General features: G+C 33.5%; 4 protein-coding genes across 6 annotated transcripts; 3 read left to right on the top strand and 1 right to left on the bottom strand.

Moving 5' to 3' along the window:
- LOC18602867 lies at positions 541–10,250 on the bottom strand. Of its 2 annotated transcripts, XM_018119521.1 has the most exons (14): positions 9,879–10,250; positions 8,713–8,794; positions 7,528–7,631; positions 6,591–6,717; positions 5,607–5,701; positions 5,201–5,324; positions 4,480–4,560; positions 3,529–3,627; positions 2,895–3,053; positions 2,734–2,791; positions 2,571–2,641; positions 2,174–2,218; positions 1,424–1,600; positions 541–1,322 (listed from the first exon to the last, which is right to left on the bottom strand). In XM_018119521.1, the coding sequence occupies exons 1-14, from the start codon at positions 9,914–9,916 to the stop codon at positions 819–821; spliced, it is 1,764 nt and encodes a 587-aa protein (XP_017975010.1). In that variant the 5' UTR covers positions 9,917–10,250; the 3' UTR covers positions 541–818. The 2 variants fall into 2 exon arrangements, with proteins under 2 accessions (XP_017975010.1, XP_017975011.1); XM_018119522.1 differs by lacking the exons at positions 8,713–8,794; positions 9,879–10,250 and having other exon boundaries at positions 6,591–6,637; positions 7,528–7,617.
- On the top strand, positions 14,495–19,086 carry LOC18602866 (glutamine synthetase leaf isozyme, chloroplastic). Its single transcript, XM_018119523.1, has 14 exons — positions 14,495–14,872; positions 15,784–16,053; positions 16,266–16,305; positions 16,395–16,498; positions 16,588–16,636; positions 16,744–16,850; positions 17,145–17,232; positions 17,365–17,493; positions 17,611–17,685; positions 17,921–17,974; positions 18,057–18,094; positions 18,207–18,366; positions 18,461–18,521; positions 18,660–19,086. Exons 2-14 carry the CDS (start codon positions 15,800–15,802, stop codon positions 18,797–18,799), a joined length of 1,299 nt encoding a protein of 432 aa, XP_017975012.1. The 5' UTR covers positions 14,495–14,872; positions 15,784–15,799; the 3' UTR covers positions 18,800–19,086.
- Positions 19,432–20,646, top strand: LOC18602865. Its single transcript, XM_007034503.2, has 4 exons — positions 19,432–19,825; positions 19,915–20,134; positions 20,231–20,276; positions 20,374–20,646. Exons 1-4 carry the CDS (start codon positions 19,699–19,701, stop codon positions 20,491–20,493), a joined length of 513 nt encoding a protein of 170 aa, XP_007034565.2. The 5' UTR covers positions 19,432–19,698; the 3' UTR covers positions 20,494–20,646.
- Positions 21,325–25,269, top strand: LOC18602864 (protein ABCI12, chloroplastic). Of its 2 annotated transcripts, XM_007034499.2 has the most exons (7): positions 21,325–21,759; positions 22,203–22,319; positions 22,825–23,061; positions 23,379–23,543; positions 23,664–23,739; positions 24,516–24,580; positions 25,023–25,269. In XM_007034499.2, the coding sequence occupies exons 1-7, from the start codon at positions 21,391–21,393 to the stop codon at positions 25,176–25,178; spliced, it is 1,185 nt and encodes a 394-aa protein (XP_007034561.2). In that variant the 5' UTR covers positions 21,325–21,390; the 3' UTR covers positions 25,179–25,269. The 2 variants fall into 2 exon arrangements, with proteins under 2 accessions (XP_007034561.2, XP_007034563.2); XM_007034501.2 differs by lacking the exon at positions 23,664–23,739.

Genomic DNA, 26,589 nt, shown 5'->3' with positions numbered 1-26,589 from the left:
TGACAGGTACAAAAAATAAATCCAGAAGGCTTAGGGGAACTACCATAATAGCTAATAATATTCACAACTATCCCATCCCTACGCTAATTTCTCTAAATAGCTACTTCTTTCGAAGCAAATCTCTGTCCTTTTATCTGATTGTTAATAATGGTGGATGGTCTCATTATTAGAAGACCATAAGTGCACAATCCCAGGAAGAAAATGGATGGTCCCATTATCAATATGGCTCTGTTATTTCACATCCGATTATTATGTGTAAACATAGGAAAATGACATTCATACTCCATCCAAGGTATTCAGTTAGTGGTCATAAATTTCAACCATAAAACTATGAGTTAAGGCTGCTTTCTGCATATTAGGTTCTGATGCGGCTATGCAGTAGTGTTGCATAAATGTATATTTGGCTGCCAAAACCATAGTGTATGACCGTATGGTGTATGTTATACAATCAATAGGCCCAGCATCTGCAACCAGAAAGGTAAAGTTGCAACTTGCAATAACATCCAGAGCTACTCTTTGTAGAATTGGAAATACCAAACGAGCAAAGCAAAAAAGTTTTGGTAATGGTATTGACAGAAGGTTACCCAATTAGGCAAAAAATCATTACATCTTTTTCCAGAGAAAACAATAGATAATGAAAGCCAATGCCAATATAATCATATTTCTTAACACATGACAAACCTTTTTTTTTCCCTTTTTCCTTTTTCTTTCTTGTTGCCTTTCCTTTCCCTTGAACATTTTACAATGCTACAATTCCTACCCTATCTTAGTTACAAAATAATACATCACCAGGCTGTTCAAATAAGGTCATTTAACTTTCATCGGCTGTTTCGAAAGAAGTTGAGATCCCAACGACGCATCAAACCATCCATTATGTTAGTAGAGGGGTTTCGTATAACTGTTACAGTGGCTTTTGTGCTAGCTGACATGTCTGCATCAGATGAACTTTGGATGCTTGCTGAGGAATCACTTCGAGCAGAGGTCACTGTGCTCCCTGATTCAATGGTTGACAGAGGAGTATCAAATGCAGGTCCCACAGATGACACACAAGTCGAGGGAGATGTGTGCTCATGGGCAACATTGGAGCCATTGATCACTAATTTGGATTCTGTCTCAAAGGGTGCCTGACGCTCCACTGGAGTGGAAGTGGACTCTGGGGGCAAGGAACTGCACTTTTCTGTGGTGGAAGAAGTATCCCTGCTATTTATATCATCTTTCTGTAAAGACTCTGAAGAATCAGCACAAGCTTTGGGTTGGTCTTCTACCTGAGGACGCTGTGTCTCCAAGTCCTTTAAGGACTCAATTATGGCTTCCATGAACATCTGAATATATAGAGATGTAAAATATGGATAAAAGATTATGAGTTGATTAGACAGTCAAGAATGTTTATAGACATCAGTAAAAGCTGAAAGTTTCAACTCACCCTTTCTTCCTCCTCCACATTACATGGAAAACCTGTCAAGTCATCCAGTTGATATTCCACATATTGATCATCATCCATTGTTGTTGGCACATGTGGGCCAAATGGATTACCATTGGATAATTCAAAGCTTATCATATTGGATGATGATGAACCATTATCATCAACGTTGTCTTTCTCCTGCAGCAAACACCATTCAGTGTGAGTGACGCCTTTTGCTTCCTCCCTCTCCCACCCTAAGCCACTTTATCCCTCATTCTTATATACACTAACCATTTCAATTTATCTTTTTGTATCCATCTCAAAAGTTTTTTTTTTTTAATTTATTTAGCTTTTTCATGCAGAGGCAGTCAAAGCCAGAGTGATTAACCAGCAAATGAAAAACAGAGTTGTGCAGCATCTTTAAGAGAGCACAAAGCCTAACTACACGCTGCTATACACATAATTGAAAGTTATGCTCTATCAACAAAGCCACAAATCTAAGTTGTGTCCCATGATGATATCAGTGTAATTTCAAATTGGCATTATATTACAATTAGCAAGCATCAAATTGGCATTATATTTCCATTTCAATGTGAATTACATAATAAGCTGACATAAAATGGGCTAAGTCCTTGTGTTGTGTGGCATTGCTTCAGAGGATGATGCATCCATTTGTGGAACTTGACAAATAAATGTTTTTCCTATGCATTGAACATTAAAAATCCAGTTGAAGTAATGAAGCAAAGTTTTAAAAAATGAAAAAAAAAATACCTGACATTCAGTGTGATTTTCTTTAGATGGGATATCAGAAGGAACCTGAGCACAATCAAAGATGCAAATATTATACACAATTTTTTTACAAAAAAAGTTAAATTTCGTTTCCAATGTAGATAAATAAACCATAAACAACAAACGAAAGGGGGAAACTGTTTACAAGGCTTTTGAACTCATAAATATCACTTTTCTTTTCCCTTATCTATTTTCCTATATACATATGTTCATTTCAAATAGAAAGCAGAAGATCAAAGTTGTTCATCCATACACTTTCCATATTTTTCATTAGGTAATATAACCCTTCAAATGCACTGAATTTGAAGAAGACTGTTTGAAGAAATTGTGTTACAAGTCATTCTTGACGAACGGGCAAAAAAAAGCAACTAAAACTGACCTCCGTTCGACTCATAGGTCTTTTAGAACGAACTTCTTTAATGGCATCTGCTGTACTGCTAGTTGCTGGCTCTGTGTTAAAAGTCAACCAGTAAGACAATATTATTAATAGGTGTGCAAAAATTGGCATGTAAGTCAAGAGTTACAAGGTACATTAGTCATGCCTTTAGATGCAGCTGAAGACTCTGGGAGAAAACCTACTTCAGGGACAGCCCAACTACCCTGAAGATAAAACAGTCAAGAATTAGCAAAGGATTGTGGATGTGACATCTGGCACTTCCAATAAAAGTAAGACCACCAAATATGTGTTTAGTGCTCAACTTACCTTACCAAAGTAATCATGTATTGAATCATAAAGAGTTGCCCCCACCTCATCCTCAGGAGGTTGCAGGACATTGTGGAAAAAAATATTTATGGAATCAAAGTAAAATTGAGGGCGAGGAGAGTTGTGATCTCCCTCAAATTTAATAATATTCTTATCACCCTGCAAAAGTAGTGCATCAATATATAAGGCATCGCCTGGAATGCAGGAATGGCTACAAAACTGAAGGAAAATCAATCATTCAATTAATCATATTCCTATATAAAAGCAGATAATGGAAAACCGTGCTAATCATGCACAATGAAATTTTGGAAGATAACCCTTTTTGTGTGGATTTATCAAGCCAATACAGAAATGGATGCAACCATTTACGTTAGCAGCTTCTTCTAATGTAAACTCCATACTTTTTTCCAAAAATGCAGGCCATGAAGATAAAACAGGATGAGCAAGTAGGACAAATCTGAAGTAGAGAGAGATTTCGAAAACCATTAACTATAAGATTTCTGATTATCCTGAAAGCTTAATTGAAAAGGAAAGGATAATATATATATCTAGGATTACCATTTTTTTCCAATATGGAGTTCCATACCTTAAGAATTCCTTATCAAATTCTATCGCTAACAAGGAGGAAACTTACCACATAACCTTCAAATATTCGATCTGAGTGATGAGGGCGTATAAAATCATCATCGACAGCATGCCCAAACAGCACAGGGACAAAGCAAGATTTTGCCACCTAGATTAAAATGAAAATAAGTAAAAATGTAAATCACATCTATGCATAACAGTAAAGAACATGAAAAAAAAAAAATAAAGGCAGTAAAAAGTGAAATCATTATATCATTCAATTTCCAATTTCATGTGCATGTTATACTTCCCTCCACCCCCATACCCTTTTTTACATGTATTTTCTATATAGTAGCAATACATCCAGAAGCATTTCCAGGAACTTACAAAAGCTATTGGTTGGTGACACCATTCTGGCATTTTGTCAATTTGCACAGATCAATAATAATCCCTTTTATTTACGGCTAAAGATACCAAATCAGGCAAGATACACTTCCAAAACAGATTTTTTGGTGCATGTTCCATGTACAAGCATGTGTGTGCATGTATATGTGCGCGTTAGAGAGAGAGAGAGATGTTACAACACAAGTTCTTTCATTATCACATCTTAGTCCCGATATTAAAATCCTCAGCTTGTTGGCCAAGATGAACTCAGTAGAACACTAAAAGATAGGATTTTTATCCATTTATTTGTGTTTATATGGTTGGATGAGTAGCAGACAATCTGGTTGATCTTTCAGGTTCACTTAGTAGTTTTCAGACAATAACTCGTACAAATTAAAATGGAACTACGCCAAATAATTTGTCACATCAACTCAAAAATAAAACATATCAGTCCACTAAAACATTAAGATTCCATTTAATGGTTCCACCAATCAATCAAAGAACAAAGAAAAATTAAAGCAAACCACTTATCAAAAGAGCTCAATGCAAAAATATCAGGAAGAAACTCCACCATGCCAAAGCAGAACTATGAGTTTCATGAGCAACATAGAAAAATAATTTATTTTCAGTCTCTAACCTTGATGGCGTTAAGGTCTGTTATGTCAAACTTCGCCTTTTTCTGGATAGCTTTTCGCATGTATTGGATTGCAAACTTAACCTGGGGCAAGCAAATGAAAAAGTTAGGGTCATAGGACAAGAGAAGCAATGGTTTCAAGATTCTTATAAAAAAATTTGATAACTTTGCAGAGCAAGCAAAAAGATAATTTGAGCATGCTAGCGACAATAGACCCTGAAATTGAAGGTTGATGACTCACCTTCATCTATCAAGCTAATCAGCTTAAACATATGCTGTATTTCCAATCTGAGCCATTACTATTAAAATTTTTCCTTTAGTTCATAGTGTTTGATTATCATTAATTAGAAAGAAAATATGCTAAAATCAACTGCACATATAGCAAATAAAATGTAATACAATAAATCAACAGAATAAACTTGCAAAATTAAAATTGTCCATCATTGGGCCAATCAAAGGAAGTGGACATGCTAATAGTGGGATGTGGTTGTTAGAATAAGTACATGAAGAATTACAATCTAAACACTACAATTTTTCTTCTTTTTTTTTTAATAACACCACCATTCCTTATAATAGTTGCCAGCACCAAATTTTCTATACAATCTCTAGCACCCCAAATTTCCCCTTGGTCACAGTGCTAAATTGTAGTTAGGCACAAAGTCAAAAAGGGCTAAAATCAACAAAAGATATAATGATTAAAATGCAATACAATGTATCTCCTTACTGTGAACTTGGGCAAACGGAATTTGTATGTATCCACTAGTTCCATCATCAGATCAACCAAGTCAGAAAAGGGACTGTCAAGAACCATTCCCGCAATTGAAGGATCCTCAGCTCCATACATTAGGCTGTAAGCAATCATTTACATACTTACTGTTACATAAACATGCAGAAACACATCTGCTATTGTAGGTTCATATGAACACAACAAAAAATTATACTAGCAGAAGAGAAAGACAGCAGACTAAAACCAATTTATTTAATAAATAGTATTTGCGAAGTCCAAGCAGGATAGCATTAAAACTCCATGAATTCATTAAAGCTGCTAAGATAGCAATTATGACAGGGCTTCCATACTCAAAACTTTCCAACAGTAAGCTCAAAGGAAAATGGCAAGTGCTTTGAATAACCTGGTAACAGCACCCATTGAGCGGCCCCATAAGCCAATCAAAGAGACATTTCCATCTGCCCGCAAATAATCAACCACTGCTTTCAGATCATCCTTCTGAAAAATAGGAAAAGAATGTCAGGCAGAATTTTCATGACAGGCAATAAAGACCAAAATGGACATATGTGATATTATAGAGAAAGTCACTAAAATATGAGTGTTCAAGGCTTTTCTATTCCCTTCCCCAAATAATGCTCTATCAAGGCTTTTAGTGGAGAAGAAATACAAGTTAAAAGTATATTACCAAGTTGAAAAGGTGTACAATTGACCTTAACAAGGACAATTCAGACAGCACAAAGTTGGTGACAAATATGCCTTTGATAAGATTATATACCACCTGGGTGACAGGTGGCTACTTTATCTGATAAGGAGAAAAGTGGGTGACAATTATTTAACCTTTATTTTTTTTAAAAAAATATTGGGAGTGTTCCACTTATCAGAACTTTCAAATGTAAACTCATGAGAAGCATTCACTCTACACCAGGGAGAAGGATCAAAGGAAGAGAAGTGGCTATTTTACGTTTTTTATTTTAGTTAATTTTATAACTTACAAGGTTGCAATTTCACATGTGATACAAAATTCAACTACTAGTCAATGTCAAAGAGCATAGTCAAGAAAAAGTTCAATGCATGTGAAAACTTACAAAATCTAAAAACCAAAAGTATTCACCCCCAAAACAAGTTTTCCCAGGAGAAACTAATAAAGGTCACTGTACAACACATCTATATAAAGTAAGCATACCCGAAAAAACCCAAGACAGATTAACAATTAATATAACAAATTTGCAGAGAGCCACATTATCACAAGTTCACAACCAGTAGTAATTGCATGCAAAACGTTACTAAAAATATTGATCAAACACTACAAGAGGCATTTCCTGCATCCATAGCAAAAATGAGAATAAGAAGTTCTAGATTTTCTTCAATTAGCTAGTTATTCACTTACTTCATTCCAACCCAAGGTGACATGCTCTCCTCCAGATAACCCAGATCCTGAAAAATCAAGAGTGAAAACTGTAATATTTGAAGCCAGCAAGATTATAGCAGCTTCACTAGCATCAGCCCTGCAGCCACTGCCAAAAACCAAGATATGCTAGCAGTCAGCAATGATGGCTACAAAACAGTAACCAAAACAAAGTACAAGTGTACAATATTTTACTTGGTTGGCTGCCAACTTAGAAGATGCAACAAGAGAAAATATATATATAATTAGATCTGAAGTAAGAAACATATTAGATATAACAGAAACTAGTCACAGAATCCCTGAATACTGGCCAACAGCAATACAGAAATGGCACAAATGTAGAATACTAAAGCAATTGATATCTGAAAATTACACAACTAAAACAATTCTTTGCAAAATGCATTATCTCATATTTTTCTGAATTTGTTCCTTAGATTATAGAAAAGTAACAAAATGGAGTTTGCAAACACTAAGCCGTATGCAATAAATTTAAATATAAAACAATCAAAGTCTCTAAATTACTACTGGTGGTAAAAGCAGTAATGACATGATAGCATTAGAAAATATAGTCAGAAAAATCAATAGCCTAACTAACAATAAATGCAATTATAACTGTCACTAATTCATAATCATCAGGACAAGGTGTTACCTAATTGAAGATGTACTATATAACAAAGAGAAATGAAAGAAAAAGTAAATAAATAAATGAAGGTATTTTTATCCGAATACAACTGTCCTAAAGATAACCAACGCTATTAGATGGCTGATGTTAATTGATATATGCAAGTTGGACTAAAATGCCATTTTTGATGGGAGTACAAACTCCAAAGAGATTTTTTTTTTATTTTGTATGTTTCCACAAACAATTATTGATATTGCCAGCAATTTCTCCAGTAACCAGTCAGAACTTCTTTGTCACCTGTTCCCATGGCAGTATATTACACAGGGCAGAGGTTTTCCTTCAGGACTAACCAGGGGCACGTAATGACTACACCGTAGAACATCTCCCCTGCTGTTTTTAACCTGCAAAATGGCAAAAGCACCTCACATATAACACCAACTTAGATTCATCCATATTATAAACAATCATAAAGAAAATATCTTCTTGTAAAGAATGTACAAGAAATACTTGTCAACTCACCCCCTCAACCCCCACATCTTCACTACTAAAAGAAAATAAAAATTAATGTGATCATATTTTTAATTTACAACAGTTTCTCATAATCTATTAGGAGATCTGAAATTATTATCACATAATACATAGAAAATTAACAGTTTGAAATAGTTGCAGTCCCATATTAATATTTCTGAATATTTGAATTCTGTCCAGTCAGACCTAAGACTGTTACTTTGTGCTGCAAGACCTTAAACCTTTCAAACCATCCCAAACATATCTTTATAAGGTTTTCTTCATATGTTGATGCCCTGAGATTTCCTTTCTAAATTAACCATATCTCAATTCTGACATAATGAAAGTCAAACAAATCTAGATTTCTAATTTTACCTTAAAAAGAGACTACATATCTTGCTAGAACAAACTTCTGACCTGCCCACCCAATAAAATGATAATGCAAAAGTAGTTTCAGATCTCATTTCACCACTGATTAAGAATCTCATCAAATGAAAACGAAGGCCTACATGCAGAATGAGTTTAATCTTAACCTGTCTTGTTCCAATATGCAGAAAACATGCTAGCACTTATAATTTCTAAATTTGATAAAAGCTTTAATCTTCAATAAATTATGATGTCTCATAAAGCACATGCCAGCATGATGGTTGCCACATGATGATAAGGCAAAATGTCACAAATAACTCAAACAATTTAAAAAATTGACCTCTTATTGTTTCCTGTCAAAGGAAAAGAGAATGCAAAGACGTACAATTGCTAGGGACACGTTGCTAACTGATTTTAATTTATCAGTAATTTGAATGAGTTGAAGACAACAGAAAGTGACCCTGTCTGTTGCACCACTTTTTTTTAACGAAGAAAGTGGAAATGAAGAGGTTAACATCATTAGTAAGTTTGAACAAACCTGAAGGTTAAGAATTTTAGAAAGCTAAATAAATTTGAAATTTCTCCTGCATAGATTATCTTACACTGTACCTCTATATCCTTTCTTTGGTACCATTTCCCTTTCAGCATGAATTCTTGATCCAATAGATCATTATCTGGATTGTATTCAGCTCTGCCACCCAAAAATGATACCCATTAGAAATTGAGAAAAAGAAGTATGATATAATTATAGTTTAGAATAATTCACAGTCCTAAATTAATGATGTCCCAAACATTTATACATCTGTAAGTATCTCATTACAAAAGTTCCTGACTAACTCTCCATTCATTTTCCTTTCCTGTTTAATATCTCAAAGCAAGGATCTCCAGGTTCATTTCATAACTCTACTAGTTATAAATCATCTTATCTTCAAACTAGAACAGCATTACAACAGATTTCAAGCCACATAACTTATATTTCCAAATTGAGATATAACGTAAAAGTCTTGAAGATCTAATTCCTACCAATAACAGTTTCAATTTCACAGGTAAGCTGATCAAAATTATTACATGCAGCTTTTTCTCTCTAGACTTCTTTCAAAACTAAACAAAACAGTTAAACAAAATTTCATCTTTCAACTGTCTCTTTGTCAATTATCAACTTTGTAACTGCTAAAACTATCAGAACCATAATTTTTTTTTCTTTGCCAGCACCCAGTCAAAGGTTTAAGATTCACATACGCCCCACCCCCAACAACAATAAAATATATATATATATGTATATATATACAAAATTATATGAATATATGAAAATTAATATACCAGAACATGAGAGCTAAAGAAAACCGTCACAAAGAATTAGACAGAATCTAAAATTTTGAAAAGATCATGGGAAATTAAGAGGCTTGCTAATATGATCAAATTCGAACAATAAACAACCATGTAACAATAATCACCCCTGCCTGCTTGCTCAGAAAACTGATCAGCGTAAATACAAAAACAAAAACTTTAAATCTGATGCGATATAAAAAAAAAGGGTCTAAGTATAAGCAAGTAGTTAAATTAGTATCATTTGAGCAAACGGGTTTTCTTTTCTTGATCCCTGCAAACCAAAAACACTCATACATGAAATCCCAATGTTTCCATTCTCTTTCCAAATTTTCTCATCAAACAAACAGAACAGAACCACAACAAAAATAAAATAAAATTCAATAAAAAAAAAAGAGAAAACAATATCATTTATTCCCAAAAAGTAATATAAAAAACCAAAAGACTACCTGGGAGGCCGTATTATAAAGTTGACAAGCTGCTCCATAGATTTCCAAAAATGATAACCAAATGATCTCTTTCTCTTTAATTTCTTCTTTCTCTCTGGGCTGAGCTGTTCTTTGTTAATTTACCAAACTCAACAATAAAAAAAACTAAAACATATGAAAAAAAAAATCCTTTTTTTGTGTATAATATAATAATATATAATTATGATAAAGAAAAGACAACAAGGAAACAAAGAAGACGCTCCTTATGTTGACTAAAGAAAAGGGTTTTCTCAGACAAAGAAGCGTAACACGAAGATGAAGAAGAAGAAGAAGAAGAAGAAGAAGAACAAAGCTTTGTCAAATATTGTTGTTGGTGTTGATGTCTCCCATCTGAGTTTCTTTCTGACAAAAAAAGAAAAAAAATATATTTGTTGCCACCCAAGTCACAATCTTTGCCCCTCTGGCTGCAGCACGTGCTTGAAGGTGGCACGTGTTGGGTAAGTGATGGGCTTTTTTTTTTGTTGAGCCCAAATTTAATAATGTCCATTTTCTTGTAAAACAAATTCACTTGGGTTTAATTTTCCATTTGATGCAAAATTTATTTTAATTATAATTTATTAATTCTAGTAAAATGTTATATTTTCTATGTTTCTAAATTTTCTTATTTCAAATTTATTAAATTTTTTTCTTATTTGTATTATTATTTATAAATTAAATATTACGTAACTATATTTTTAATTTTAAAATATTCATATTTAACGAATATTCGAAAACCACTATTAAAATTGTCTGAAATAAAGTAGAAAAAAGAGTTGTTGGAACTTGGAACATAACTTTGCCATCACTTATGGAAGGGAAAAAGATTTAAATTACATGAAAGAAAAAAAAAAAGCCATCTTTCCACTGTATTAGTTCAACAATTGGGTGACAATTTTTTATAAAGGAGTAAGGAGGAGTGCATCTTTAGGTTTTAGTTGGCCCTTACTCATTTACCAATGCTTCTATTGGATTAAAGTGCAATAGTTGAACAAGACCCACTTCTTCTAATTCCAGTATTTTTCTAATCCTAAGATGCAAAGTTAATTCAAAACATTATAACAACCATGAAATTTGGCAAAGATTGATTCCAAATTCTAAAAAGATCTTCTTTCTTTTTTCCTTTTTCTTTTGAAGAAGAAAAAAAATCAAAAAGCTTTAATGGGTTAAAGGGGAAAAGAAATTTGCAATGATAATGACTAAATAGCTTTCTTGGAAACTTCATGATGTGAAGCATCAACACCCAACCTTACCAAATGGTTCCACCAAAAAGAAAAACATTCCTGCCACACCACCTCAACAGATTTATTCATGTTGTCTGTAAGATAATAGACAGAGCCAGAACTGTTTTAGAAAGGGGACATTCCTCTGATTCTATAAGGTTAACCCATCCAAGGGTTAAAATGTTTTCTTGAAAAAACCAATGGCTTTTGCCAGTGGATGGAGATGGATCTTGGACATATCAAAACTTTTGCTTTTACCTGACATGCAATTCTGTGGAATAAGAGGACATTGATTGTGTTAGAAATGGTGGCCAAGCCTGTTAATGATGGCATTAGGACATGAATTATGACAATTTTATAGTGAGCGGTTCCCAGTTTGTTTTCATATAGCGGAAAGGTGGGGGCTTCATTTTCAATGGCCACAAACTTAAAGTTGACTTTGTAATATAAGTGTATTTTGGTACTAGTCATTAGAAAAACAAGTTGGGTAAAAAATTACAATTTTTATTTTATTTAGGTATAATATTTTAAATTTTTAAAATTATTTAAAAATTTTTAAATAAATAATTTTTTATTATATTTAATCAAATATTTGCATATTTATTTTGAATAAAATGAATAACAGTTGATTAATTATTATTAATTAAAATATTATTTATTATTTTATAATTATATAATATTAAAAGCTGAAAAATGTCATATGATTATATCAACCATCTAATACGACATGTCAACATATCAGGTCAGCTCAACATATCATATCAACACTATATAATTTAAAATAACAAATGACGTTTTGATTTAAAATAATAATTCAAAATATAAAATATAAAATTTTAAATAAATATAATAAAATAATAAAAATAAAAAAAATATAAATATTTATTAAGAAAGTTTGACAAAGTGATGCAAAAACATGTACATGGGGTCACTTTGCATGGTAGCTTTTGATCCATTCAAAGGAGATCGGTAAGCTAACCAACAAAAATATAGGTTAACAACCCAGGAAAAAAAAAAATACTCAACACCTCGTGATAAATATTTGAATTTTTTTAAAATATAATGTCCTTTATTTCAGATAAAAAAAAAGGTAATGTTTATCATATGAATATATTTATTTATAATTTATCCAATTGTTTTGATATATCTGTGCTTGAACTGGCAAACTCAAATTATTATCTTAAATATCACCATCGCAATTTGTCTTCAATGGATGCTATTTTTAAACTTGTTTTTTTAATTAGAAAAATAAATAAATTCGACTTTTTAAATATGAGATATACGTTTGTCATTAAATAATTAAATTATTTTTAAACATCATTTTTTAATTAAAAAAATGAAATTCAACTTTTTAAATACGAGGTATACATTTATCATTAAATAATTAAACAGTGCTAAAAGTTTTGTGTTTAATATATCATTTCGTCGGAGGTACGACGCTTTCACTATATCTTATAGTTTTATTTATTATTAAAAATGATTGACGCCGGCACTCTTCTAGTAAATGCTAAGTCTCATTATTGTTTATCATGTAAAACTTTTCTTCAAGTAACTTATCCGTACAGAGAACAGTTTCTTCAAGTTTAAGAAATAGTTAGCGATTTCTAAATCCAGGAAACATATCTCCATTATCGTTGATCCTATCTGGATATTTAGTATGATGTCTCCATCAAAAATCATCTTCTTTTTATATGATTAAATCAAATTTATACTAAAATTCGCTTAGTTTAAAATACATTTTTACTTAATATTTTTAATTTTTTAAATTATTTAAAAATTTTAAATATATTTTTATTATTTTATCACGTTCACTTTAATATTTTTTATCTTGAATTAAATAAAATTTTTTAATTAATTATTAATTAATTGTTGATAGTTAAAACACTGTATGATGCTGATATGTCATTTTAACATGTTATATTAGATGGTTTTCACCATTCACGTCACATAAATATCAAGTGAACATAAAATAATATGTATCATTTTGACTAGTGATAGTTAAACAATCATTGTTATAAAATTTTATTTGATTAAAATAAAAATATATAAACTTATTTAAATGTAATAAAAAATAAAGACTTATTACATTTTTTAAATAATTAAAGGATTTTTATAAAACATTATTACATTTTTTATTTCCAATATTCACATTGGTTATGTTCCATTTCTTTCTTTACTTAATTTACTTTTGCAATACTCTATTATCAAACATGCTTAATAAAAAATCATTTGGTTTATAGTTTTTTCTCTCTGGCCTCTGCACGTCAAACTTGGTTTTGACTCTTGCGTTAACCCGTTGTACACATACCTTTAAATATTAAAAATATAAGGGTAAATTTTATTACAATATGAATCATGATTACGATTTAATGATTTACATATATTGAGAAATTAACCCTATCCTTTTGTAGTGAACCAGCTTAATTAATAAATTAATTAAGAGAGAGAGAGAGTGGGGAATGGTTAAGATTCAGATTCAAACCCATCTTGCTTTGGTTGATCTAAATGCATCGGAAGAGAAATGGAAAACTTGTTTTGTTGTTGATCCAATTATGTCCCAATAATAAAATAAAATCATGTTACAAGAATCCTTTTTTTCTTAATCATGAAACTCAACTATTGGATTAAACAAAGAACAAATCCTTGGGCACTAGATCATTGGCTTTAGTTTCATTAGACAGCTTTGGAATTTTCTGTAAAATCAGAACCCCCCGCTGCCCTCCATTGTGTCAGGTCCTGAGCCACTAGATCTAAAGATTTTAAAGGGTTAAGACAGGGGAACTTCGACATGTGCATCTCCATATGCACAGCCTTACCTAATGGTCCCAAAAGTGCAAATGCAATGCCACTTACTCTCTTTTATCAACAAACAATTCATCCTCAGAGCCTTGTGGAACAAATTAAACAAATGCTCATTGTCAAATATCATGCCAACTCTAAATTGATCCTCCTTCCTGCCAGGCACATTCAAGAACATTTCGTGTCAACGTATGAATGGTTACGGGTATTCATATAAATTAGGATATTTAGTTTGTTTCTAATATTAAGAAGATTTGATTTCAATTTTTTTCTGCTATGCATATACATTTTTTTTTTCTTTTCAGTTATTGCAATTAGAGAATAAAGCTATGGAGCATAGACAGATGGGGCAAGAGGTAGGAAACCGAGGACCCATGGGAGAAGACTCCACCCACCAACAAAGTATGTAGATGATAAGATGACCACTTGGCTAGAATGCAAAGCACTTGGTGGCTCCAATTCCAAAGCCAGAAACTGTATAATATGACCCTGTTTTTCTTGTTCTAAGATTTCTAAGAGGCAGATGAGACGAGTATCAAAGCCTTGAATGAACATTGGAATCATCACAATTATTGTTGTCTGAAAGTGGAATTTAAGAATACTAGTATAATTCATCTATCAGGTTTGCCATGGAAGTTGAGGTTGAGACTTGATAGTGAGGCAGAGAGAGAGAGACTGCCTTATCTGAAAATTTTAAGTATAGTCCAAGCTTCTCTTGGTGTCACTAAAGAGACCAAAATATAATTTCCTCCACTCAAAGCATACCCCTATCTCGTTTGGAAAAGCCAAGAACCCTCTTCTCTATCAAACTCTTATAAGGCCTTTTTTTTCCACCATAAAAGAAGTCTACGTGGTCTTCACTCTCTCTCTTTTCTCTCTTTCCTTCTCCTTCTACAGCCAATTCCTGTAAGACACACTTTCCCGTTCCTGGTCAGGCCATTTTCAGGCAGTTCCCAGGTTAGTTCTCTGTGCATCTGATTGTCAAGTTTCTTTAGTGTCATTTTTCTTTGGGGGACAGAAAGTAAGAAAGCTTTGAGCTGTGATGGCTTAAAAATGTCGTGCTTGACATTAGGCAAAAAAGTAACAGCCTTTCTGACAAAATGATCATGTACTAACCAGAGTCTAATACACCGATGAATGACATAAGGTATGATTGAGAGATTCCAATAATTGCAGTGCATTCCAAATATAGTTAATTGGTCACACCATGTTAAGTACTTAGTAGCAGTATTTACCAAAATCGGATTACGGTGTATATCTTCAGTTATGCACGTAAATCTGTCTTGCAGATCTCACTTACTTTCCCTGTCTCTCTTTACCCAATAAGAGTAATGTGTTTCCCGTGTGAACCTTTTGCTCTTTGAAAGAAGAGCACCTTTTTGACATGTCCCAACGAGTCATTAACTATGAGTAGTTGATAAGCCAATGAAGTCTCACAAAAATATTACTGCTTTTTTTTTCTTTTCCCTGTGATTTTGTACTTAACAAAAATCCATTCCCTTTGTGATTTTGTACAGACTTTAAAACATACCATTCTTGGTGGAAAGTTAGGTGTCATTTAAATCTTACAATTCGATCTAATCATAGCCCTTATAATGGTGAGAGTAAGGCCTCTCCTTGTTGCATGATCTGCATTTGAACTTTGAATCTGCGCAGTGCTGTTAGACTTGATCTATTAATGTCTTTTCATTAATAAACTATAGTCCCTGTCCTTCAATTTGAAAGTTTTCTGATGGATCTGCTCAACTTCTATCACAACAGAAATGTATGATAGACTAACATTTTTTTAATATGTTGAGGTTTAAGTGTTTTTTTTTTTTATGCTCAATGGTTTAAGTTGTTTGTTAATACTTGTTTTGATTTCCTAGTTGGGAGAAGAGGAAAATGGCACAGATTCTGGCACCCTCAACTCAATGGCAGATGAGACTGCCGAAGACCTCAACCTATGGAAGTCCCATTGCAACAAAAATGTGGAATTCTCTGGTATTGAAACAGAACAAGCAAGGAGCAGCTAAAAGCTGTGGCAAATTTAGAGTGTTTGCCTTGCAGTCTGAGAACAGTACTGTCAACAGGCTAGAGAAGCTGCTAAACATGGACATCACTCCATACACTGACAAGATCATTGCTGAATATATCTGGTACAACTTGTTTCTGATACATGTTTCTATGTTTCAGATAAGATTTTTTTTAAAGAAAATTCTTTTGTCTTAATTTGGAATATTAACATGGGATGGTAAAGTAATTAGATAAGCATTAGAAGCCAATGTTCAAATATTAGATTAATGGTGGCACTTTGGCAATTTTTCCTTGTGAGCATACCTGAATCAGGGCTGTTTCCCAATTGAAACAGGATAGGAGGCAGTGGAATTGATCTTCGTAGCAAGTCCAAGGTAAGAAAAATAATAGAAATGAAATTCTGTAACTTTCAATGCAATGTTAAGTTTTTCTTACGTTTCATTGGGCCTCTTACAATTGGCAGACAATAGCAAAGCCAGTTGAACATCCCTCCGAACTTCCCAAGTGGAACTATGATGGATCAAGCACTGGGCAAGCACCTGGTGAAGATAGTGAAGTTATTTTATAGTAAGATGTTCTGCGAGGAATATTAAAAATTTTCTTAATTGCTTGTTAATTAATTTCGGAACACCATGTTGACTAAACATTTTATTCAGCCCCCAAGCAATTTTTAAGGACCCTTTCCGGGGAGGCAACAATATCTTGGTAAGTATTGTCGTAGGCATGTATAAAAGTTTCTAATTATTGCTTCCATCGAGACTTTTGTAAGTAGTTTGCATTGTGCTTAATATTTTCTTATGTATTTCCCAAAGGTAATTTGTGATGCATACACACCGGCTGGTGAGCCCATTCCCACAAACAAGCGCCACAGAGCTGCTGAGATTTTCAGTAACAAGAAGGTGGTAGATAAAGTACCATGGTTCGTATTACATTGTTTCAACCATCTCATTCTTTCATTTAATTTTGGATTATTTGAGACTTAGTCTGTAATCTTTTGGTTTGCTTTTATTCTGTCTCGGCAGGCATTCATATTGCATTATTACTGTTACTGCCATCATCAATTTCCACTTAATACTTATTGTGTAATTTCCCAAAGTTCAAGTCAAGTTTCTTAATGTCCATACAAGATGAACCTACTTGAGTTTTGCAGCACTAATTCTTATGTAGGTTAGAAATGGAGTTGCTCTTATGCCATTGTACCTTTCTATATTAGGTTTGGGATTGAGCAGGAGTATACCTTACTTCAACAAAATGTGAAATGGCCTTTGGGTTGGCCTGTTGGTGGCTACCCTGGTCCTCAGGTAATAATCTGACTCAATTTTTATGCAACGGTAAAGCAGTTGTAGACCTCTTCAAATTCATGATGTAATAATATACTCTGCCATTGTCCACGCACTAATAAATTCAGAATGATTCTTTTATGCAAAATTCAGGGTCCTTATTACTGTGGAGCTGGAGCTGACAAGTCATTCGGGCGTGACATCTCCGATGCTCATTACAAGGCTTGCTTATATGCCGGCATCAACATTGGTGGCACCAATGGGGAGGTTATGCCAGGCCAGGTCTGCTGCCATCGAGGCCTTCTTATCCTGCTAATGACATGAAGTACTGTTGCAAACCATTTTTGTTTGTTCATGAGTTATCACTATTTGATGTTGTAAATTACTTTATGCATGCAGTGGGAGTATCAAGTTGGTCCAAGTGTTGGTATTGAAGCTGGAGATCATATCTGGTGTTCAAGATACATTCTAGAGGTATATCTTCTCCACATGATTTTGGTAATGATTCGATGGAGGTTACTGCAATAATTCGATAGTTGGGATAGCATGTAATTAAGCTTTGAAATTGATCACCGGTGTCTAAATGTCAGTTAATCACAAGTGGCTAATTAGTGTTTCCATTTTATTTGCTCATCTTCTTTCTTGGTGGGGGAGCATGATTGCAAGTTGAAATCCAACAAGTTATATATGTTTTCCTCTCTTCTTACAGAGAATCACTGAACAAGCTGGTGTTGTTCTCTCTCTTGATCCTAAACCTATAGAGGTAACGTCTATGTTTTGTGACACTCAAGTTCTTACTATTAGTCCATAAAGAGGGGATGCTTATTTGTCCTTCCTGCTGCTAGGGTGACTGGAATGGTGCTGGATGCCACACCAATTACAGGTATTCCAGACTTTTAATATCTTTAATATTGACTTTGGTATAGTGATATGCATTCTATACAAAAATTATATAGTAGCAATTCAATTACAATAACAAGCTATTTTTAATGCAGTACAAAGAGCATGAGGGAAGATGGAGGCTATGAAGTTATAAAGAAAGCAATATTGAATCTATCACTCCGTCACCAGGAGCATATTAGTGCCTATGGTGAAGGAAATGAGAGAAGATTGACAGGAAAGCATGAAACAGCCAGCATTGACACATTCTCTTGGGTATGTTCATATGATATCCATACCTAGTAATGGAAAACATGGAAAAACAGGACTTTCCTGTTTTGATGTCCATCCCTTAAATTTCAATTTGCAGGGAGTGGCTAACCGTGGTTGCTCAATCCGTGTTGGCCGTGACACTGAGAAGAATGGAAAAGGTACTGCCATCAATAACACTACAGAACAGGAGAAGATCTGTTTGTTTTCCGAATTTTCATGCCTGATAACCTTTTAAATCTCAATATACAGCTGCATATACTCTCCTAACTTGTCTTTCTGCATGTTTATGTTTTTAGGTTACTTGGAAGATCGGCGCCCGGCTTCAAACATGGACCCCTATGTTGTGACATCATTGTTGGCAGAAACTACAATACTGTATGAGCCAACACTTGAAGCTGAAGCACTTGCTGCCCAGAAGATTGCTTTGAAGGTCTAGGGCAATTTGCCAAGAGAGATATATATCCAACTCAAGAAGCAAGCAAATTGGTTATAGTTAGCTCATTCACAGGGATGTTTTTGCACTTTTCTTTTAGGCTTTTAGGGAAGATCCCTGTAAATAAATGTCCTCAAATGAGTAATTGCCTTGTGATCTAGCTTGTCATCAAAGGGTTCTCAAATGGATTATGTCTTGTAAATCAGAATGCTCTTATTAAACTATCTTAGGTTAATGGATCTTGTGGGGGAGTCCTTTGCATTCGCCCACTTTCTTCAAAATTTGCATCATTCTTCTACTCTCTTTTGTGTTTTTTCTATGATCTCCGCAGCAGCCAATAGAATCTTTGTCCTGGAAACTTCTGGGGTGTCATTCTGCGTATATGTTAAGGTTCGATTTAAGTTATAATAAAGGGTATAGCTAAGCTATATACGTTGCTTAATGCGATGGAAGCTTTATCAAACTTTCATACAAAGGCCTGTTGGGGAGAGAAACCAAAACTGCAGCTCACGGGAAGTACATTAAAAAGGACTCATACATAACGAACAATTCCCGCAAACTTTATTCTTTCTTTGTTTGCTGGGCAGGAAAAGTTTATTCCAGCTAAACTTATGCCCTATGGGATTTAATGTAAACAAATTTTAGCCCCACCTCGGGGGACTTATATTGGATATCTGGGATTCCTTTTCCCTTTCTCGAGGCAAGCTCAATATGGTCAAAGAACACAAGCAATTCCTTGGAATTTAAGAAGCTTCAATATTTTATGCATGAGTCAGTTTCCTGGTTAGAGAAAGAGCCAGTCCTTGCTTATATATTAGTCCTTTCTTGCTCAACTGCTTAATAGGAACCGTGATCTAGTTCAAAATTAATTTGTCTTTGTTCTCAAGTCGAAAAATTAAGGCATGGCTTCTGGAGGATCGAAACCGACAGCATTGATTCTGTTGTTTCTCAATCTTGGGCTGTATATCATTGTAACATTAATAGCTGGGTGGGCAGTAAATCATGCAATTGAAAGAACTCATGAAACAGGTAAATCTAATTGCTTCTAAAAACATCATTGAAACAATGTGTTTTTGACTCAAAAATGTTTATATGTTGGAATGCATTGCACCTTGCAGCATCTGTTTTATCAATCCCAGCTCGTATATTTCCCATTTTCTTTCCAATGGGAAACATGGCCACCGGTTTCTTCATCGTCTTCTCCCTCATCGCTGGTGTTGTGGGCGTTGCCAACTCAGTTACAGGACTCACCAATGTTCTTCAATGGGATGCACCAAATTTAAACGCTGCAGCTTCTTCATCCCTGCTCACTTGGGCACTCACTCTGCTAGCCATGGGGTTAGTCAATACCTCCAATCCTTTTCTCTTTCCCTTTCATTTTCATTTTTACTGTTTTTTCGATTTTTAACCTTGGGTTCGCGCCCTGTTCTGCAGATTGGCATGTAAAGAGATCAACATTGGCTGGACAGAGGCCAACTTGGTAAGCCTTTATGAAACGAAAACCAGAATTATACTCAACAAAAGTTGATTCCAAATCATTGTAATTAGCATTGAAAATTGTTGTAATTATAATGCAGCGGACTTTGGAAGTTTTGACTATAATTGCGAGCGCTACGCAGTTGTTTTGCACCGGAGCTATCCATGCCGGGGCTGAAGAAGTTGCCCCAAAGAGAATGCAAGCTGCTGGACCAGTTTGAGTTTTACCATCATACATGTCCAAATAATGAACAGAATTCCACTAAATGAACTTTCCATTTAGGGTGTGCTGCAAATTATAATGTTAAATTCCTTTCATTTTCTTGTGAAATTTTACAGGCTTCCAATTAATTACCACATTGTGTTGATCTTAATTAATTTAATATGTAATGAGTGAAGGATTTTAATTTATTTTTGTTTTGTTACGAGGTTTCGATTGTAAGTAAAAATTTTAATTACAATTAAATAATTTTTTATTATAAAAAAATTATTTAAATCAATGTTAAATTAAATTTACACACGACGGAATTTGAACTTTAAATTTACACATTTATAAAATAACAACCTTTTAAATTTACAAAATAATAACTGATCTTTTAATTTGGTTTGATATAATAACCATTTTAATTGCTATTAATTAACCCAACAAAGACATATACAATAATATCAAAATTAAAATACTCACTTTTAGCAAACCAATACATTAATTGATAGCTGTTATAACAACATGATGCAATCAATGATATATTAATTAACTTACAAAGTGTTCATTTGGGATAAGAAACGTTTGATGAATTAATTTTAATTAATCCTTACAAAGATATTAAAATTTAACTGTATCTACCTATTTAATTTAATAATAAATACATGTATTTATTTATTTATTAAAATTTTCTCCAAATTTATTGGGTCCGTAAACATTTTCCTTGGAGTCAGTAAGAAAGCTTGGTCTAAAACCCATTTTTGGACAATGATGGGCTGGTTGTATGGATGCTTTGGAAAATGGGCCTCTGTTGGGCCACATAAGATCCAAAATCCAAAGCCGAATTCCCGCCATCAAATCCAACAACCTTAACAAGAAAATACTTTAGGTTCTCTCTCCTCAAAATCCCAATCCGATGAACTGCATTCCAACGGTTAAATCCCCCTTCCATTTCTTAAACCCTAATTTCAAAATCCTGTGCCACCCAAATCCCAGTCAAATTTTAATTCTCCCTCAAAGTCACGCAAACCGTAAACCCTTCCTTTCACATTACAATAAATCCCCCAATCTTAATTTAACTGCAAAGAAGAGGAACATCCAAGTCAAAGCTTCAGTTGATGGTAACAATGGTAAATCAAGGAACTGGGTAAGCTGGTTACCCACGGGAGGTTTAGCAGCTGATAAAATTTTGAGATTGATTTCAACTGCAACTTCAAGTCCCATTTGCCAGTTCATTTCTTCACCTTCCACTTTTTTGCACTCAGTGGACCCTAGAATCAAGTTGGTAATAATTAAAATTTCAATCTTTTAAAGTTTTTTCTTTTTGTGAAATTGTGAATTTCTTTTTCTTTTTCTTTTTCCGTATTGAACTTTGATAAAATTGGTCAATTTGGGTTCTTGGGTAGTTGGCTACTTGCTAATTTTGATTTTCCTTTTGGGGATTTTTTTTTTATGGTTTCAGTTGTTTTTTGAGATGACTAGTTTCGTTATGGATTGCAACGAAGAATTTATTTGTGAATTTGTTGAATGGTTTTCGTCGTTGCAATTTGACAATTGTTCAGCTGAAGTTCTGAAACATTGTAACATGATATCATTGTGAATTATCAACAGGTTTTCTTTCTCTAAGCTTTATTTGTGCATTTCATTGGGCAAACATTGAGTGGGTACTTGTATATTTTGTGGTGACATTATTTCCCAATAACTCCAATGCTAATATTGATTATGCAGGTATGGCTATTGGCATTAGTTGTTTTACCAGCACGTTCCCAAATTGTAGTTCGTTTTGGATTGGTAGCATATATTGCTCTTTTGTCAGTATTGGTTCTCCCAAAACATGTGTGGGTGGTAAGCTCTTAAACTCATTAACTGCTATAGCTCAGTGTATCTTGATAAAGTTTTCAGTTCCTTGATGCAACTTTCTTGTACATTTGTTTGAACTTTTGCCTTAATGAATTTGATCAAGTTAAGTTTTAAATGGTTGAGGGGAAAAAGAAGTGATTTGTGCTTTTCAGGGGAAGTTGTGTTACTTTGCTCAAGTTGGTATACTTTAGAAGATGACTTGTCAAAGGTTTTGTGATCTGAGATCTAGACACTAGTTTTAACTTATGCCTATTGTTTAAAGACATCCTTCAGACCCTAATGGCTTTTAGTTGCTGCCTTTGTTGCATGGTTGTTGTGTGTACGTTAATTTGTGTTCTGACCCTTCACATGTTGTGTTTGAAGTTTAACTTGCAGGGATCTAGGGAAATCATTCTTCCCATACTAGATGCATATAGTAAAATTTACCTTTTAAATAGTATGCGTTGATTACATTGCTGGCTCTTGCATACTAATTCAGCAATCCTTGTAGGATCAATTGGGAAGAGTGTCACTACTTTGTGGAATTCTATTCATACTGTGTGGGCTTGGTACTGATGGTATACCACAACTTGTTCAGTCGAGAACCCCATCATCTTCAATCACCGGGTTGCCTGAACTTCATGCTTCATTAAGTGGCTATTCATATTTAATTATGAAGCTAGGACCATTACGGTTTACAAGGAAGGGCTTGTCTGTTGCTAGCACAGCATCATGTTTAACCTTCACTGTAAGTTGGTTATTACCCCCTCGCATAGTTCCATTTTTCCTTTTATTGAACGGCAATCATGAAAAGAATCCCTTACAATTTTCATAATGCAAGTTTTAAATGACAACATATTTAGACACTCAAAATTACTTTTTTGAAATGGAGTTTTTGCAACTTAAGTGACAAAAAGGTTATATTACTTTTTAGAACTATATATGTTGGATGTACATACACAAGTACATAAATATGTATATATTCTGCATACTAGCTTCGTAATATATCATTTAGAAGCAAATAGAGTCTTTATCATTCTGAGATAGGTCTCTATTTTTTGAAAGATCCTTCAAAGTGCAAGCCTTTGCTTGGCAACCACGACACCAGAACAACTTGCATTTGCTTTGCAGTGGTTTATGCTCCCTTTGAGGCGAATAGGTGTCCCAGTGGCTGAAATTGTTCTTACACTCATGCTTTCATTGAGGTTTATCAATCTAGTGTTTGATGAGGTAAGAAAGATCATGCCGGTTACTTCCGCATTCTAATAAATACAAAACTTCATTTTTTCCCCCCATGTTTGTGTTTGTTTTGATGGAGGATTGACCATGTCAACTTTCATGTGTTAACAGGTTCGAAATGTTGCATTAGGGATTGTATCTCGTAGGATAAATTGGCAACAGTTGACAGTGATGGAGACGATTGATAGTAAGAATATACGCTAACAAGCAACTGTCTCTCTGTCTCTGTCTCTGTTTTTTATTTTTGGTGGGGGGGGGGGGGGAGGGTGAAGATGAGGGTTTGTTACAGCACTAGCAGTACAAACTAAATGTAATGGCCAGTAAAAAGTAAAAAAAATGTTTTTCCATGATGTCTGGCTTTCACCATAAATTACAGATTGCACAGATCTGCATTTTAAATGTTGAGGAATTCAATGACGGTTTAGAATTACATAGCTGACTCTTCATGAATGGGGAAATCTTTAGCAAATTTTGATATAAACTTGCTGCTTTTTCCTTCTGAAGATAAAATTGGAAGGAAAAAGTGACGAAAAATTTTAGGATGGTTAATGGTAAAAATGATGGAACCTGGTAGGTGCAACAAATTCCAGAAGTTAGAAGCATGTGATTAATCTTTTGCTGTTGATTAACTTAGTATAGGTAATTCTAGGTTAATATCCTTTATTTCTTATTGATCTCATTTCTTTATTCAAATTTGCTTGTCCATTATGTAAACCATTTTTTTTTTGTCAGCTTTGAAAATTTTAAAACTTAATGTACAACATGTTAATTTTAGCAAAACTTATAAATGGAGTTTTATGTTTTAAATTTTTTTCAAAAATTTTCATGCCTAACTATTTTTTCTATCATATAGTGTGATAGCCAAATAAATTGGGACAAAGGGGGAATTTGATTCCATATTATCTGCTTTTGGTTGAATGTTTTCATTATAGTGCTTATTTTTTCCTTGGTTCTCAATTTCAGTTTTTGCTTCCTACATTCGGCGGATCTTCAAAAATATTTTTAGCCATGCTGAGCAAATCTCTGAGGTCCATATCCAGCTTGAGCTCTTTTTCATGTTATTTCTCTATCCAATTAACATTGTTATTTCCAATTATTATTTTTTATGAAGTGTGTCAATATAATGGCGTATGCTGTATATCTGGTCGTTATGTAAATTTAGCATTACCTCTGCCAATGACAGAAACTAAGGTCGTGTTTAACCATCCTGAACTATATCCAACTGGACTATGCATTTTGACAGTCAGTTTTCATGTATTTGGATATAGTTCTAATGCAGTCCCAACATATTCTAGTTAATCCCCCTCCCCCTTCAAAAAAGAAAAGAAAAGAAAAGAAAAAGAGAAACATATTCTAGTCAACCTACATATATTTTGGTGTCTCATCAGAATTTGCCAGAACTTGCTTGGTAAAGTGCCTCTGGTAAATGTTTCTACTTTTAATGCCTAATTAAGTATATTGCTTTTACAGGCGATGATCGTTAGGGGATTCAGGGGTGACAGTAATGCTCATAAACTTTACTTCTTATCAGACTCATCATTCAAAATGGCAGATTTTATTTCCTTGCTTTGTTTGATTGCTGTTGCAAGTGTTGCCCTGTTGTCTGAGTACTTACTTGTCTCTTAACTATACAATCTTTCTTGGTATTTCTCTCCCTCGAAATCTCTGTTCACTTCCAAATGAAATAATTCTAATCATCCTTTTGTATTGTTTCTTCCTCATTTCATACGATTGTGGTTATGTTGATGGAAGAAAACATGCTGTTAACCGAAGTTCTGAAAGACAACCGATCAGTAGTTATCATAGATGATGGTGACAACTCTTGAAGTAGCAGTTTTGTGTAATGCATGTTACTCAAAACTCAAAATATTTCTGTAATACATTATAACATGTTATACGCATAAAAAGTTCAAGTTTCAGTCTTGCCGCTCTATCTAATATTAATATGTGTCATGAGATTAAATATCACCTACGAGTAACAAACAATTTTCAACCTCTTAAAAGGACTTAAAACTTAAAAAATGTAATAGAGAAGCAAACTAGAGACACCACTAGATCGCATATTCTATAGTAAGTTCAATAAAATTGACCATAGTGTAAGACTATTGAAAAAGAGCTATTAGATTTAGAGGTTTTTATTGCAACCATTGATCAATTAAAAAAATTGCAACTTGTTTACCTATCAAGCAGGTTAAGAAAAAAACTTAAATAACCCTTGACAAACAAAAATAAAGAATATTAATTAAAGGAAAAGAACTAACAAAGAGAATAACAAAATTTTTATTACAGAAATATTTTTATAATTATTTTCATTATAATTATTTTTATCTTTATTGTTATTCATTTATAAATTAAAATATATAAACCGTTTAATACAAAGCACACAAAGACACCCATTCAAGACCCAACACCCATCGTATTTTCACTTGCACCACCTCCATAACCCAGTTGCAGCACTTCCTAATAGTCTCCTGAACCAAATCAAGAGAAACAATAATCCAATATTTGGCAAGTAAGGAATCTTGAGACCTTATAAACCTGACTACCGATCACTTATGAAGTTAATTTATAGGGAAGAGAGTAATGATATTGTAACAAGTTGATATTAGAGTTACTTCAGATTGTCTCGTGAGAGATGTTAGAGTGTAAATAAATTCGGGTGTAAGAATTCGTGCAACATAATGGACAACACATCAATAAGAGGTAGGATAAAATACAAGCCTGTGACATATAATGATTTAGCATTCAAACTCTCTTTAAGAAAAACAATGCTTAAACATAATAATTTCGGCAACAAAAATCATTTTTAAATAAATTGTGTTTTGGGTCATTAAAGATAGAATTTGAAATATTATTTGCATGGGCAAAATTCTAATTCTAAATTCCAGTATAATTAATTCAAATTTTGTAATATTAATCTATAAATTATCTAATACTATTTAAATTAAGAAAGATATTTTAAATGAAAAATAGTTTAGTCTAATTAGAATTTTCATTTACAAATTGGATATATTTTATTAATATTTATAACAAAATC

The sequence above is a fragment of the Theobroma cacao genome, chromosome 4 (assembly GCF_000208745.1).
Source record: "Theobroma cacao cultivar B97-61/B2 chromosome 4, Criollo_cocoa_genome_V2, whole genome shotgun sequence".
Taxonomy (NCBI): domain Eukaryota; kingdom Viridiplantae; phylum Streptophyta; class Magnoliopsida; order Malvales; family Malvaceae; genus Theobroma; species Theobroma cacao.
This window is presented reverse-complemented; position numbering and strand designations above follow the sequence as displayed.